Source organism: Quercus suber, unplaced genomic scaffold, assembly GCF_002906115.3.
Source record: "Quercus suber isolate HL8 unplaced genomic scaffold, Cork oak 2.0 scaffold_1089, whole genome shotgun sequence".
NCBI classification, from domain to species: Eukaryota; Viridiplantae; Streptophyta; class Magnoliopsida; order Fagales; family Fagaceae; genus Quercus; species Quercus suber.
Window position 1 is genome coordinate 29,711 of NW_027070494.1, and position 12,664 is coordinate 42,374.

General features: G+C 35.2%; 1 protein-coding gene and 1 long non-coding RNA gene across 5 annotated transcripts; both read right to left on the reverse strand.

The window, feature by feature from the left end:
* Positions 1-1,077: 1,077 nt before the first annotated feature.
* LOC112020626 (proline-rich receptor-like protein kinase PERK3) lies at positions 1,078-6,821 on the reverse strand. Of its 4 annotated transcripts, none has more exons than XM_065769236.1 (9): positions 6,572-6,818; positions 3,888-4,414; positions 3,532-3,744; positions 3,202-3,428; positions 2,332-2,458; positions 2,181-2,252; positions 1,907-2,090; positions 1,650-1,782; positions 1,078-1,521 (listed from the first exon to the last, which is right to left on the reverse strand). In XM_065769236.1, the coding sequence occupies exons 3-9, from the start codon at positions 3,683-3,685 to the stop codon at positions 1,273-1,275; spliced, it is 1,146 nt and encodes a 381-aa protein (XP_065625308.1). In that variant the 5' UTR covers positions 3,686-3,744; positions 3,888-4,414; positions 6,572-6,818; the 3' UTR covers positions 1,078-1,272. The 4 variants fall into 4 exon arrangements, with proteins under 4 accessions (XP_065625308.1, XP_065625307.1, XP_065625309.1 ...); XM_065769235.1 differs by having other exon boundaries at positions 3,910-4,414; positions 6,572-6,816; XM_065769237.1 differs by lacking the exon at positions 2,181-2,252 and having other exon boundaries at positions 3,910-4,414; positions 6,572-6,821.
* Positions 6,822-11,086: 4,265 nt separating this feature from the next.
* LOC136065705 (uncharacterized) lies at positions 11,087-12,606 on the reverse strand. Its single transcript, XR_010627300.1, has 2 exons — positions 11,448-12,606; positions 11,087-11,149 (listed from the first exon to the last, which is right to left on the reverse strand). It is a non-coding gene; the product is annotated as an uncharacterized LOC136065705 (long non-coding RNA).
* Positions 12,607-12,664: the final 58 nt, after the last annotated feature.

Below are 12,664 nucleotides of genomic sequence, written 5' to 3' on the forward strand. Positions count from 1 at the left end.
CTTCTTTACAGTTTCTGTTTCTATTATGTACTTCAATGTCATTTTCGGGATAATGAGAGAGGAATGGCTATGTATAGTATGCATCATCTATTGTATTCTCAAACTCTGTAATATTGTAGGTAGTTTGGCTTACCTTTGACACTGAAGGAAATTACCATCCTTTTTGGGGTCATCTAATGTTTTCGCACAATGAGCTTGAGGTGGGGGATGTCCTGAGTTATAGGGTATGAGATAATTTTAATTATGTAAAAAATTATGGCAAATTTCTCATCTACAATAAGCATGTGCTCTGTTGAATCTGATAAAGAGTCGCACTCATGTAATTTGTGATTCAACTGAAATAGGACATATATACATATGGTAGTTTTAGATACCTCAAAAAACTAAAATTTTATTATTTTAAATAGTGAAGCTGGTTTTCAAATTTTTTTTTTCCTGTGTGTGCTTTTATGTTAATTAGTTTCTTTCTTAATTGACTGCACATTGTTGTCTTGTAGTCTGCATATCGTATCACTGTTGGCTTGTTGCTTTTTTCTGGAGGCTGCTGGAGCACTTATCTGAGACTGTACTAGATATATAACTGCCAGGACCTTATGGAACCATAGAACACATACTTTTCAAGAAATTCTTAAGGCAAGGTCATGATTGACACATCACAGACCAATTAAGACTTAGCAAAGAATGTTAAGCTAGAGACTGGAAGATATCTCATGAATACTTTTGATACACATATGGAGTAAATATGGTTTTTCCTGAGTTTCTGGATATAACAGTTTTCTGTAGATTATGCAAGCTTTTCTCATTGCTATATGTGATATTTAGGCATTTTGGGTGTCTTGGATTGTCTACTTGATCTCTTTTGGGTCCTAAAATGGTGAAACAATCTTCTTATATAATTTTTTTCGTATTGATAATCAATGATGATCTTTCAATAGAAAAGGTGCTCTTGTGAAATGGTGATATTTTTGCCTCTCTTTAATATATGCTTCATTTTTTTTAATAGAGAAATTGCACAAAAATGCAACGCGTATTATATCATTGGTGAAGCAGGTCTGAGAATTCTAAAATTATCAAAGATAACCTTCTAAATGAAACTTTTGCATTCATTAACTTCATAAATCATACTTACACTTACCATTTTAATTGCGGCAGTTTAAACCAACTTTGTGCCCCCAGAATAATTTATAAACAGCTTGTTGTTTGTTTGTGGTATTATTAGCTTAAGCTTAGCTCAAACATAAGAAACACAAACAAACTTTTTTCCTCTCATCATTATGATGTAAATAGATCACTCCCTAAAGTAATTGTTGAAGTACCCTCACCCATGACTGTGGTCATTGCCATTTCTTTCTCTTGTATCCTTTCAAGCTCGTGCACAATCATTTCCATTTTTGGTCTCCTTTTTCCTGGAAAGCTCATGCAATTTAGTGTCAGCCTGATCAAATCTCTCATTCCCTCAGTGGTGAAGCCTCCAGCTAGTCGACGGTCCACAAAATCATTTAAACTCAATCGTGATTCCACCTTCACAAGTTAAAAGGAAAATAAAAAATGCAATAAAAACCATGTATTAATGGTTCAAATCTAACTCAAATCGTAACTTTTAGGATAGTTCTAACAGGATGAACTTTCAAGAAAGTAATGTTACATACCCATTGGAAAAAACTTTCATTAGATCCCAAGGAGTCAATACGCATAGCCTCTTGTCCAGTCACAAGCTCCAAAAGAAATACCCCAAAGCTGTACACATCGCTCATTTCAGAGATGGTCCCTGATACTCCTGCCCTAAATATTGGCACACATGATGAATGCTATACTATATACATTTATTCAACTCCATCTCATTAAAAAAAAAAAAAAAAAAAAATTCAACACCATAATGAAATGCAATCAAAAGAAATTGATTTACTCTGGATCTCGGAAAACATTGGCACTGGACATGTGAGATGGACCTGCTTCTTCAATCATTTCAAGTAGGTTTGACACCCCTGCATCTGAAACCTTGGCAACGTAGTTCGAATCAACCAAGACATTTGCTGTTTTGAAGTTATTGTGCACCAAGGGAGGTCTTAGGCCATGTAAGTGGCACAAACCTGCATTAGTTAAAAAACCAGTTCTTAATTCAACTCTCTGTCAATTCTCATTAGGTCTGGTACACCTTCAGTAAATTCCATTAGAACTACCTTTAGCAGCCCCTAAAGCTATGGATATCCTTTGCTTGAACTCTATTTTAGTTGATGAATCTATTACAGTATCTGCCAGATGATCAATATAATATAAGATATGTATCCCATGCATGATCATTCCAAATCAGTTATACTAAATAAGTCATACCATATAGGTGATTGCACATGCTTCCATTTGTTACATATTCAAAAACTAGCATTTGAGATCCACTTTCCAGGCAGTAACCAAGAAGAGTAACTAAATTGCGATGCCGAACCTCTGACAAATAACTGACCTGCTTGCCACATAAACATTTACTTTTTATTCAAATTTGATAGAGATGTTATTCAATGCCATGGTGACATATACAAGACAAGCTATAATTGTTCTAATCATCTCCATTATAGTCATACAATATTCCTTTTTGTTAAAGTGAGCAAAGAAAAGTCTTGAAAGTTCATCCACCTGACAAAATATCTACATGTAAGTGTGTAACAGATTGTACATTCAGTTAATATGGGTTGTTGGTTTAACATGTTATTGTTAAATTACTGATTCTCCTAAAAGCTTAAGTTATTAGGAGATAGTGAATTTAATCATTTAACCACAATAATTCTAACACTACTCCTCATATGTGGTCTCAAACTCCCTTTTAATAGGTGAGACCCAGTATGTGAGATTTTAAATGAGAGGTAGAATGGAGGAGGCATGGATCAAACTTAGGATCCCCTGCTTTGATTAAATTACCGATTATCCCACTGTCTTTACTCTACTTCTTATTTAAAATGTTAAAAATTCTCATGTTGCGTCCACACTTATTAAGGGGAAGTTTAGGTTCACATGTGAGGGGAGTGTTAGAATTATGGTTAAATTATTAAATTCACAATTTCTTAGTAGTTTAAACTTTTGGGACAATCGGTAATTTAACTGTCCTAATGTGGATTTTGGAACAAAGGGGGCTGGAGAGACAGAAGAACTTATACATTATACTGCAGAATGCAACATTGACATCAATGAAAGATTGGAACCTAGTAATACCTGTGCAACAAAATCTTGTTGAGGAGAACCTGGACGCCTTTTGATAGCTACAAGAGTCCCATCACGGAGCAAACCTTTATAAACAGGACCAAAACTTCCAAAACCGATGAGATTGCTCTCACTGAATTGCTTGGTGGCTTGCTCTAATTCCGTAATTGTAAACTTGTCCCCGTGTGGTCCAGATGGAGCTGCTGCTGAACTTGATCCCCCATCCCTATTCCACTCCACTGTGATTTGAGAGGGCATCAGTGGATGTAACCAACACAATACAATGTGCCATGAAAGTAGCTATTTGAAACTCACCATTGTTAGTGCCTATGAAAATCTTACCTAGTGCAGATGGATCCGAAGAACCTGTTTCTGAATTCTTGTTTGAAAGGTTTTTACACTGTGTCTTGCAGAACCACACAAGCACAATGACTATTGCCGAAAACACAAGCATCCCTACAGCAACTCCAACTATCGCTGCATTTGACTTTGACATGTCGAAAGGCCTTTGTGTCTCTCACAAAAAAACTTGAACATTGAAACTGTGATGCAGGGCTGTAATCAATATGTGAACAAGCTGAAATTTATTATACTCGTCCAACAAAAAAAGGAAAGAAAGAAAGAAAGGCCAAAGCTTGATTTAAAACCCATATATGTGGCAACTCTATAGAAAGAATCTAAGATTAGAGCTTTGATACCAGTAATGGAAATTCCAGATACCTTCCTCTTGTTTACAATGGCATTTGAGCACTTTCGGGTGTTTTTTCGTACCAACAAATGCTCATATATGCTAATTGGCTGATCTTAAGTGCCCACCTGGGAAATAGTTATTTGGTAAGGATCAATGCTGATAAAATATAAGGTAGGGATCAGAAGACAACTCATTTGCTGCTCAGAGTACCCCACTTCACTGTCCATTATTCAGCATCTCATCAAAAATGACACTTGAGAACCCCATGATGAACAACATGCTGTCCTTGCAAAACAGGCCCTTCCTTCTATTTGCTTTTGGGGGGATGTGTTTGGGTGGTTTTTGTAAGTAGTAGAAAACATCAAAATAGAAGCTATTATCCTATCCTTCGCTTCTGGTACACTTCATGCTGGTTTATTTACGGCATTGCTTCCTGATAGAAAAACTTCTTAATGATTCACTTTCAAAATTTGGTACATACAGAGCATTTGATGCACAGCAAGAACTTCTGTCCCTCAGCTTCCATTCATGTATCTGTATATAATACATTCAAAGATTCTTAAGCTGTCCAGCATTTCTACGCTAAAAAAGACCTTACTCAGTGCACAAAACTCACTTTTACAGGAGGAGTTAATTTGTAGGTACCTCTTAATATTTATTTATTAATTTTTTTTAAAGTTGATTCCTAGGCTCGAATCAATGCCCATGTGGTATCTCTACACTGAAATAAAAAAAATAAAAAAAACCAATGCCCATGTGAGGTGTTTTCACCTACTGTAATTTTTTTTTTTGTTTTTACTACGTGAGTGTGGACAGGGATAAAGGCGACTTTGATTGGACAGGCACTGGAAGCATAATTATTGATGGGGATCAAAAGAAAAGGTTGTTATCTGCCTATCAATTTCAAGTCTCTTCCCTGTATTCACTCTATCTTCCTTTTTGCCTCTTTTTTGTCATCTGATCTGGAAAGAAGGGAAGAGGCTCGTATTATAGTCTAGAGAGATGGGACTCTTCGTTAGATGGGGTCATTGACAGCTGAGCTGAGCCAACAACACATTAGACATGGCAAGTTTAACTGGTGCTCAGTCTCCATGGCTATATGTTCTTGGTTTTTATTGCTTATAAACGAATGTAATCTTTTTTGGTAGAATAGGAATCTAATATTTTCTCTCTTCTTTGCCTGGTTTTGTATATATTTGCATTTCATGAAACTAGTTGAGCTGTGAAAAAAGAGGTGGGGATGGTTTTTGAGCTGTAAGGCTCTCTTTCTGTGTCTTTCTCATTTATTTTATTTTGTTTGTTTACTTGAGTTTGTTGTACATGTTTTGGCTTGGACTTTAAAGAAGAAGGGGATTGGTGGAAAATGAGATTCTCATTTCTCAAGAGAGAAGGAGATAGAGATAGAAAGAGAATTTCTGTAGGGAAAGGTAGATTTCTCAAGCAGGATTTTTGTTTGGATCTGTTGTCTGAGACTCTGGCAACAAGTGGGGTTGTTTGTGCTTGGCATGACTAAACAGAGAGATTGCTTTCTGAACTCCATTGTTCTCTTTCATGGTATGTGCTTTTTGGTTTTCTTCACCGGAGGAACTTACTGTGCAACGGCTACAAAAACTAACAAATTTATGGTTTCCCACACCTCAAGTATTGCTACTTGCTAGGTACAATGGTTTATATGAAGAGTTAAAAAGTTAAAATGTCTCAATCAGAACAGTGGCATCTATCTAGTATATATGTATGTATGCATGGCATAATAATTAGATTCTGTGTATGGGGGGACCATTAAAGTGTTTTTTTTTTTTTTTTGGGGACAGAGTTAAGCTGGGGTAGATTTCCAACTTACTTTTGACCTTTGTATTCAGACCAAAACCATGTTCTTCAGCATAAGATTTTTGGACTTCATTCTTAGTCTTCTAACTCCTAAATAGTTTCTCTTACATCAGCCTAGCGTGATGCTACATTGGCTTATGATAATTGCTATGTAAAAGTCTTGATAACGAAATTGTGTTGAAAATCTGCATGATGAATCCCGCTTCTTATGGCATATATAAAACCAACTATTGAAATTATTTGTAAATAACTTTCCTTCACATGAAAGTCCTTTTCAGACCATAAGAAAAAGAAGAACAAGAAAAATGTGCCGTTTCATGGGGTTTAACAAAAGAAAATGTCAAAAAGGGTTTTCCACGCCAATACCCTATGAAGGTATCCAAAGTATGATGTATGCATATTTCCGCTCACAACTTGTGGGTTTCACTACGCGCTTTTAGGGGTCTACATGTTGTGAGAGAGATGATACATGAGATAGAATACTGCATCAAGACAGAAAGAAGAATATTGTTTTTCTGCAATCCTGCAGCAAATCTGTAGGCTATACAACTCTATTATTGTTGTTATTTCTCCTTCTTTTTCTATTAGAATGCTAGAACATGATAATATGGAATATCTTTTAGCATTCGACTACACTATATATAGGCACTATTCACTGGTCTTGTAAATTATCAATCCAATGATCCAATCCAATCATAATCCACTACATGAGCATGAAGACGGAAAAATATATATATACAAGTAGGCTATTAACTTTCCAGTTTGAAACCTCAAATCTTTCCCTTTCTTTCTATAAATTTTTGTTAGTTTTCCACACAAAAAGAAAAAAAAGAAAAAGAAAAAAAAAAGAAGAGTAGCACTTACCTCTCTATATATATTGTGTTATTACTGAAGAGTCGTCCCACTGCTCAATGGCAGAATCAGAAAAGTTTTTACCGCTTTCCCTCCTCCCCAGAACTCTCAGACTGATCCGCAACATTCTTCTTTTTTTCTTTCCTCTTTGTATATATTTTTTCTTTTGGTCTGTACAACATTCCAGGTTATGTAGCACACTTCTGAGTATATAATGACAATTAAACCTGCAATAACATCTTAATTACCATATGCTGGCCTGTACTTTATTGCACATCAGTATAATCCAGATTGGCTCTTGGTTTGATGCGTATCTTTATCTTTATCTAGTACATATTTTTGATTGCTACTTCCTATATTTCTATCACGTCATTACTAGGCTTTAAACTGCTATTCATACCTCATCCAAAAAAAAAAAAAAAAAAACTGCTATTCATACACTATCAATAAGAAGGGGAAAAATCAAAAAAGGAAAGAAAGAAAGAAAGAAAGGTGACCATGGATTAGAAAAGACTTTTTGATTACCTAGTATGTGGGTCTTGGGAGAGGTTTTCTAGTTATTTGAGCAGACATTCCATTTGGAGGGGCCAGCTGCACACATTGTGTAACAAAGAAATAAAGGTTGTCAAGTGTGAACAACGGCATGGTCCTCTTGGAAAAGTCTCTTTAATGACTTTCAGATAATAATGTACGATTAGACCTTACTCTAACATTTAGCAGCATTTAATTACTCAAAAAAAAAAAAAAAAAAAAAGAAAAGAAAAGAAAGAAAGAGTAGCATTTAATTTGGCCATCTCATTTCTTTTTATCAAGTTCAAAGAGTAAAAGGAAAATGTTAAAGGTTTATGTACGATTAAAGATACTTTATTTTGATCTCAAACTAGGAGAGTAGTTAGGTTCATAGTTGTGCTGTGTTTATATAAATCTATTTTCCAACATAATTCGATCTTACAAATCCCCCACCCCCAACTATTGTATTATATATAAAAACTTAACCCGATCTTATTGGTTTGAGATGGTAGAGATCCATTTGAAGTTTGGATTGGGTCATTGTGTTGGAGCTATATTGTCGGGCTTAATAAAAAGATGTTTTTTTTTTTTTCAAATATTTAAGGTCATCATTTAACAAATGATTACAATTTATACAATTGGCTTTGATATTTCAATATCATCAAAATTAAATCTCAAAATCTAAAATATTTTAAACTAACAAATTTAAACTGAATGGCAAAATCTAAAATAAATCAAAATAACAAATTTAATAATAGATATATTTTTAAACTATTAATATCATGAGTTGGATTAGTTATTCGGGTTGAAGGTGGATGAGGGAAACTTATTAGATACATGACGTGGTGCTTCATCTTCTCATGTTGAATGTAATTAGTAGAATAAACCATCAAAGCAAGAAAAGGGGCCCCACATCAACGTACTTTAGGAATACTTAATAATTTCATGTGGTTTCTCAAAAAAAAAAAAAACGTGTGAATATGTTTGGTTTGACGGAAAATATTTTCTGAGCGTAAAATATTTTTATCCAGAAAAATAAATTATTTTCAAGTATTTGGTTGCATTCTTGAAAATACTTTGGAAAATATTTTCTAGTATTTGGTTGCGTTTCTAAAAATGCTATGAAAACATATTTTCTACTACCTTTTCACATTTCTTATCTCCTAGGCACATAATGAAAAATTTAGATAAAAAAGCATGATCTAGAACCGAGCAATGCGACAGTTGACAGCCATTGGAGATTGAGGACGTTAGTGAGTGTGGTGGTTGGGTGGCAGATAGTGGAGGTGGGGTGGAAGTTCGGTTGATAAGTTTTGGGTAAGGTGAAAAATGGTTATAGAAAATGAAAGCGTAAACCATTTTCACTATAAGTGCATTTATTTTATGATCAATTGGAAAATAGTTTATTGTTAACCAATATTTTTCATCTCCCCAAATATTCGTAAATGGGAAAAATATTTTCGAAAATCATTATTCGTTAAACCAAACATAGCTTAAGGCTGGGTTTGGCTCAACACAAAAATATTTCAGGTGAAAATATTTTTGGAAAGGAAAAGAATTTTAAGGTGTTTGGTTGCATTCCAAAAATTTATTTAGAATATTTTTTTTCATGCGTTTGATTGTGTTCATAAAAAGGCTCTTTTTTCTACTAGTTTCTAGTATTTTCTCAGTTTCCAAAAAATTTTATAATAGAAAATATCAATATATAAACCAAAAGAAACAAACATCAAAACAAAACCATTCATTAAACTCTCAAACTCAATCAAACTGAGAGAGGGAGGAAGAGAGAGTGAGAGATTGAGGGAAAGAGAGAGGTAGATTGAGAAAGAGAGAGGTCGGTGGTTCGATCTTGAGGCGGCGGAGACGAGATTTAAAGACGCCAATAATGATTTTTAGGTAGAGACGACAAGATTGTTCATAGGTGGTTTAATCTAGGAGCGACGGAGACGAGATTGAGAAGCGAAGGAGACGATCTAGAGAGCAACAACAACGAACTGACCTAGGTTCAAGCTCTCTCTCTCTCTCTCTCTCTCTCTCTCTCTCTCTCTCTCTCTCTCTCTCTCTCTCTCTCTCTCTCTCTCTCTCTCTCTCTCTCTCTCTCTCTCTCTATGGTCTGCAAAGAATGTGGATGTGAACTTGGGCTAAAAATGATATGCAGGAAAATTCAAGAGTAATTCATTTTACACCAAAACCAACTTTATTTTACTTGTTAACTGAAATTTGATTTCAGTTTGACTGTGTTTTCTGGTCTATCCAAACACTCCATTGAGTGTAAAATATTTTTCATATATGTTTTTCACCCGAAACAAACACAACCGATGTGATAAAAGAGAAAATGTACACGTGGCTTGTCTAATAATTATTATTTTTGGGTGAACTGTCTAATTATTTTTGTTCTTTATGAAAGAAGGAACCCCAATGAAAGAGATTTGGGTCTGTTTGGATAGCACTTATTGTTGCTGAAAGTTGCTAAAAATTGATTGTTGCTGAAAATATGTAGCAAAATAATTTTTTAAATATATAAATAGTACCGTGAGACCCACTTTTAATTTTTTTAATGTGTGAACAGTACATGAACAGTGTGTGAACAGTACACGCACAGTATATGTACAGTATTTTTTCTCACAAAAGTCAATAAATCCGACTGAGAAAAAAAAAAAAAATCAGAAAACGCAACACAACTTTGAGTAACTAACCGTGCTATTCAAACCGGGTCAGAGAGATCCTCATAAATACCGAAGGGAACTTCAGGGTTACCCAAAAATAAACAGCCCCTAGAATCTTCAATCTTCGCAATACCGGGGCCAAAATTGTAATTTCAAAACTCTCAAGGAGGCAATTTTGATATTAAACAAAAAAAAAGGAGCTCCACGTAACTTACGCAAACCTCTGATTTGTAATACTACCTGTTTGTTAATCTGTAAAAGGGATCACAGATCGGAGGGGATTTTACCGTTTTCGTTTTTTGGACTCTTCTTCCCAGTAATGCCCCTGGTTCTAGGGTTTTATTACTGGTAGTTCATTTTTCTCGGAGCGAACGCTGAGCTCGACTGAGTCGACTCGGGTTGTGACTCAGACAATGTACAGTGGGTCCATTGATGGCGAAAGCCACGAGGCTTCGCAGCGCAAGATCCCGCCGGCTTCGTCCATGCTTTGGGTCCGAAATCTCCGCCGGTTCATCGGATCCGGTGCCGGACTCGGATCCGAAGCCCTGATGGGTCCGCTCTCTCTCTCTCTCTCTCTCTCTCTCTCTCTCTCACACACACACACACACACACACACACACACACACATTTTTCATTTCTTAGTTAAAAATTTGTTGAAAATTCCTTTTTTCTGTTTTTAGGTTTAGCTTTTACGAGTGTTAAAGTGTTTATTTATGTGAATGTGTTTGAATTGCTATAAATTGTGTTTAATACTTGATCTGCATTTGTATACACACATACATACAGTTTGTTTGATTGTTTTAGTTTTGAAGTTAAAAGAATGTGTTTAATTAGCAGTTTGATTAGGTTTGGGGTGATTAGGCAGTTGTTTAGGGGGATCTTAAGTTAAGTTGGGGCTCTGTTTGTTTGGTGAGAAAATGGAGGAGGAGGAGGAGGAGAGTAATGGTTAAGATTTTGAGAAAGTGGATACTGGCACTCGACTGAGTCTAAACTCTAAGAAAACCTTTTGCTCGGATAAGTTGGGCATTTTTTTTTTACTTAAAAAATTGAAATGCAGAATGATAAGAAAAGAGAAAAGGGTTTTAAAGTCGGAAATTTAGTTTTTACTTAACGCTTTTGGATTGATAGTGATGGAGGAAGTCAGAAAATTAACAAGTGTAATGAAGTGTTGCAGGGATGAATTTTCATATACTCGGCTCGGTGAAGCCCTTCCTAGAATTCACTTGTACATTGGATTTTTTTTTTCCTTTTTTTGGGGGGGGGGGGGGGGAAAGTTACCAAGAACATTGCTAATTGCTTAGGCAGTAAAAACTAACAATCAGCAGACCAGGCAGGAAGATTCGCAACAGACCTTTAAAAACCGATATTTTGCCAGCCTCTGGACCCTTTGACTGATGGATCCTTCTTCAGGTTTCTGAACCCAGAGGAAACATATAGAAGAAAAGAGAATGAAAGAAAATGAGCATACAACAAAAGGGAAAAAAGAAAAAAATATATCCACAAAACAGAATGCCAAAAATTCAATTTGTGGTCCGTTGAATTTTGCATATAAGTAAAATAAATGAAAACTAGAAACAAGAAATTTAATTGCCTTTCAATGAACATGGGCACCAAGAAATGCAGTAATAAAGCAAATCCCCTCATATTAATCCCCATCCTATCTTAATATAATATCTTTTAAAGTAAGGACGAGCTACAAATCTAGCACATGCCTTCTTATAGAAACTCGGGATTGTGCCAGCTTCAGCACTTTTTTGTTGCTTCTCTTTAAATATATCAAGCAAGATTCTCTTTGTTTCAAGCTCTACAAAGGGAAAAAAATATACCAAGTCAAATTGTAAAGTCCAAAAGAAATACACTTGATATCAAGAAACATAAAATTTGGTCTCTATGTACATAAGCATGCATGAAGCCATGAACACATATATAAGCAACTCATATTCATATATCAACATATCCAAGTATCCTACAAATAAGATGAAATTCTCATGCGTGCAACAAAGGGCTAGAAGGAATACATGCTGAAAACATCCAAGGCAGGCTTGCCTAGCCCCATAATAAAAGGCGGAGGGTAACGCCATGGGCTCAAAACCCACTAGGTGTATATGTAAACTTACCAATTAAAAAAGAAATTCCAAGGGAGGCTACAAGGATAAAACCTCTACATATCAAAGAAGGAATTCGCCAAGTTTACTTGAATCCAACAAATGCAGATTACAAAGGGACAGTTCATTAACCCTTAGCATTTGTTTGGGAACAGCTCATTTAGCTGAAACAGAAAAAATTTTGCTGAAAGTATTATAGATAAAGCTAAAAGGTAGTTGAAATAGTACAGTGAGACCCATGAATAGTACCAAAAAGTGCAGACCCATGAATAGTAGCAAAAATAAATTGAATAGTAAAAAAAGCTGGCTTTTTAAGCGAATGCCAAACGCACACTTAGTCTGGTTGTAGGGTGGAAAGAAGGATAAAGTATTATGTATGTTGACATTAGGAAGGAAGAAACGATAAGGAATGTAGAAGATATTGATAAAAAAGCACTTTGTGTTCACAATGATGAACACACTGTACTTGAAACAATTACAAAAAATCAATAAGAAACTCTAACAGATATTGTTCAAATTTAAAAGAGAAGTATAGAAAATTCATTAAAACTAGTATTTTCGAATTTGAAGGAACTAAAAATATTGATAAAAAAGCACTTTGTGTTCACAATGATGAACACACTGTACTTGAAACAATTACAAGAAAATCAATAAGAAACTCTAACAGATATTGTTCAAATTTAAAAGAGAAGTATAGAAAATTCATTAAAACTAGTATTTTCGAATTTGAAGGAACTAAAAGGCAGGGCTCTGAAACGGTATGCTAACCCTCTAAATCCCAATCCTCTCAACTCCAACGCCCCCCCCCCCCCCCCCCCCAACCA

Excerpts from the sequence above, each read along its gene's own strand:
- LOC112020626 (XM_065769236.1), bottom strand. The coding sequence starts at position 3,685 with ATGTCAAAGTCAAATGCAGCGATAGTTGGAGTTGCTGTAGGGATGCTT. Across the intron at positions 2,091-2,180 it reads AGCTTTAGGGGCTGCTAAAG|GTTTGTGCCACTTACATGGC; the intron begins GTAGTTCTAATG and ends TAACTAATGCAG. Across the intron at positions 1,783-1,906 it reads AATGTTTTCCGAGATCCAGA|GGCAGGAGTATCAGGGACCA; the intron begins GTAAATCAATTT and ends GCCAATATTTAG.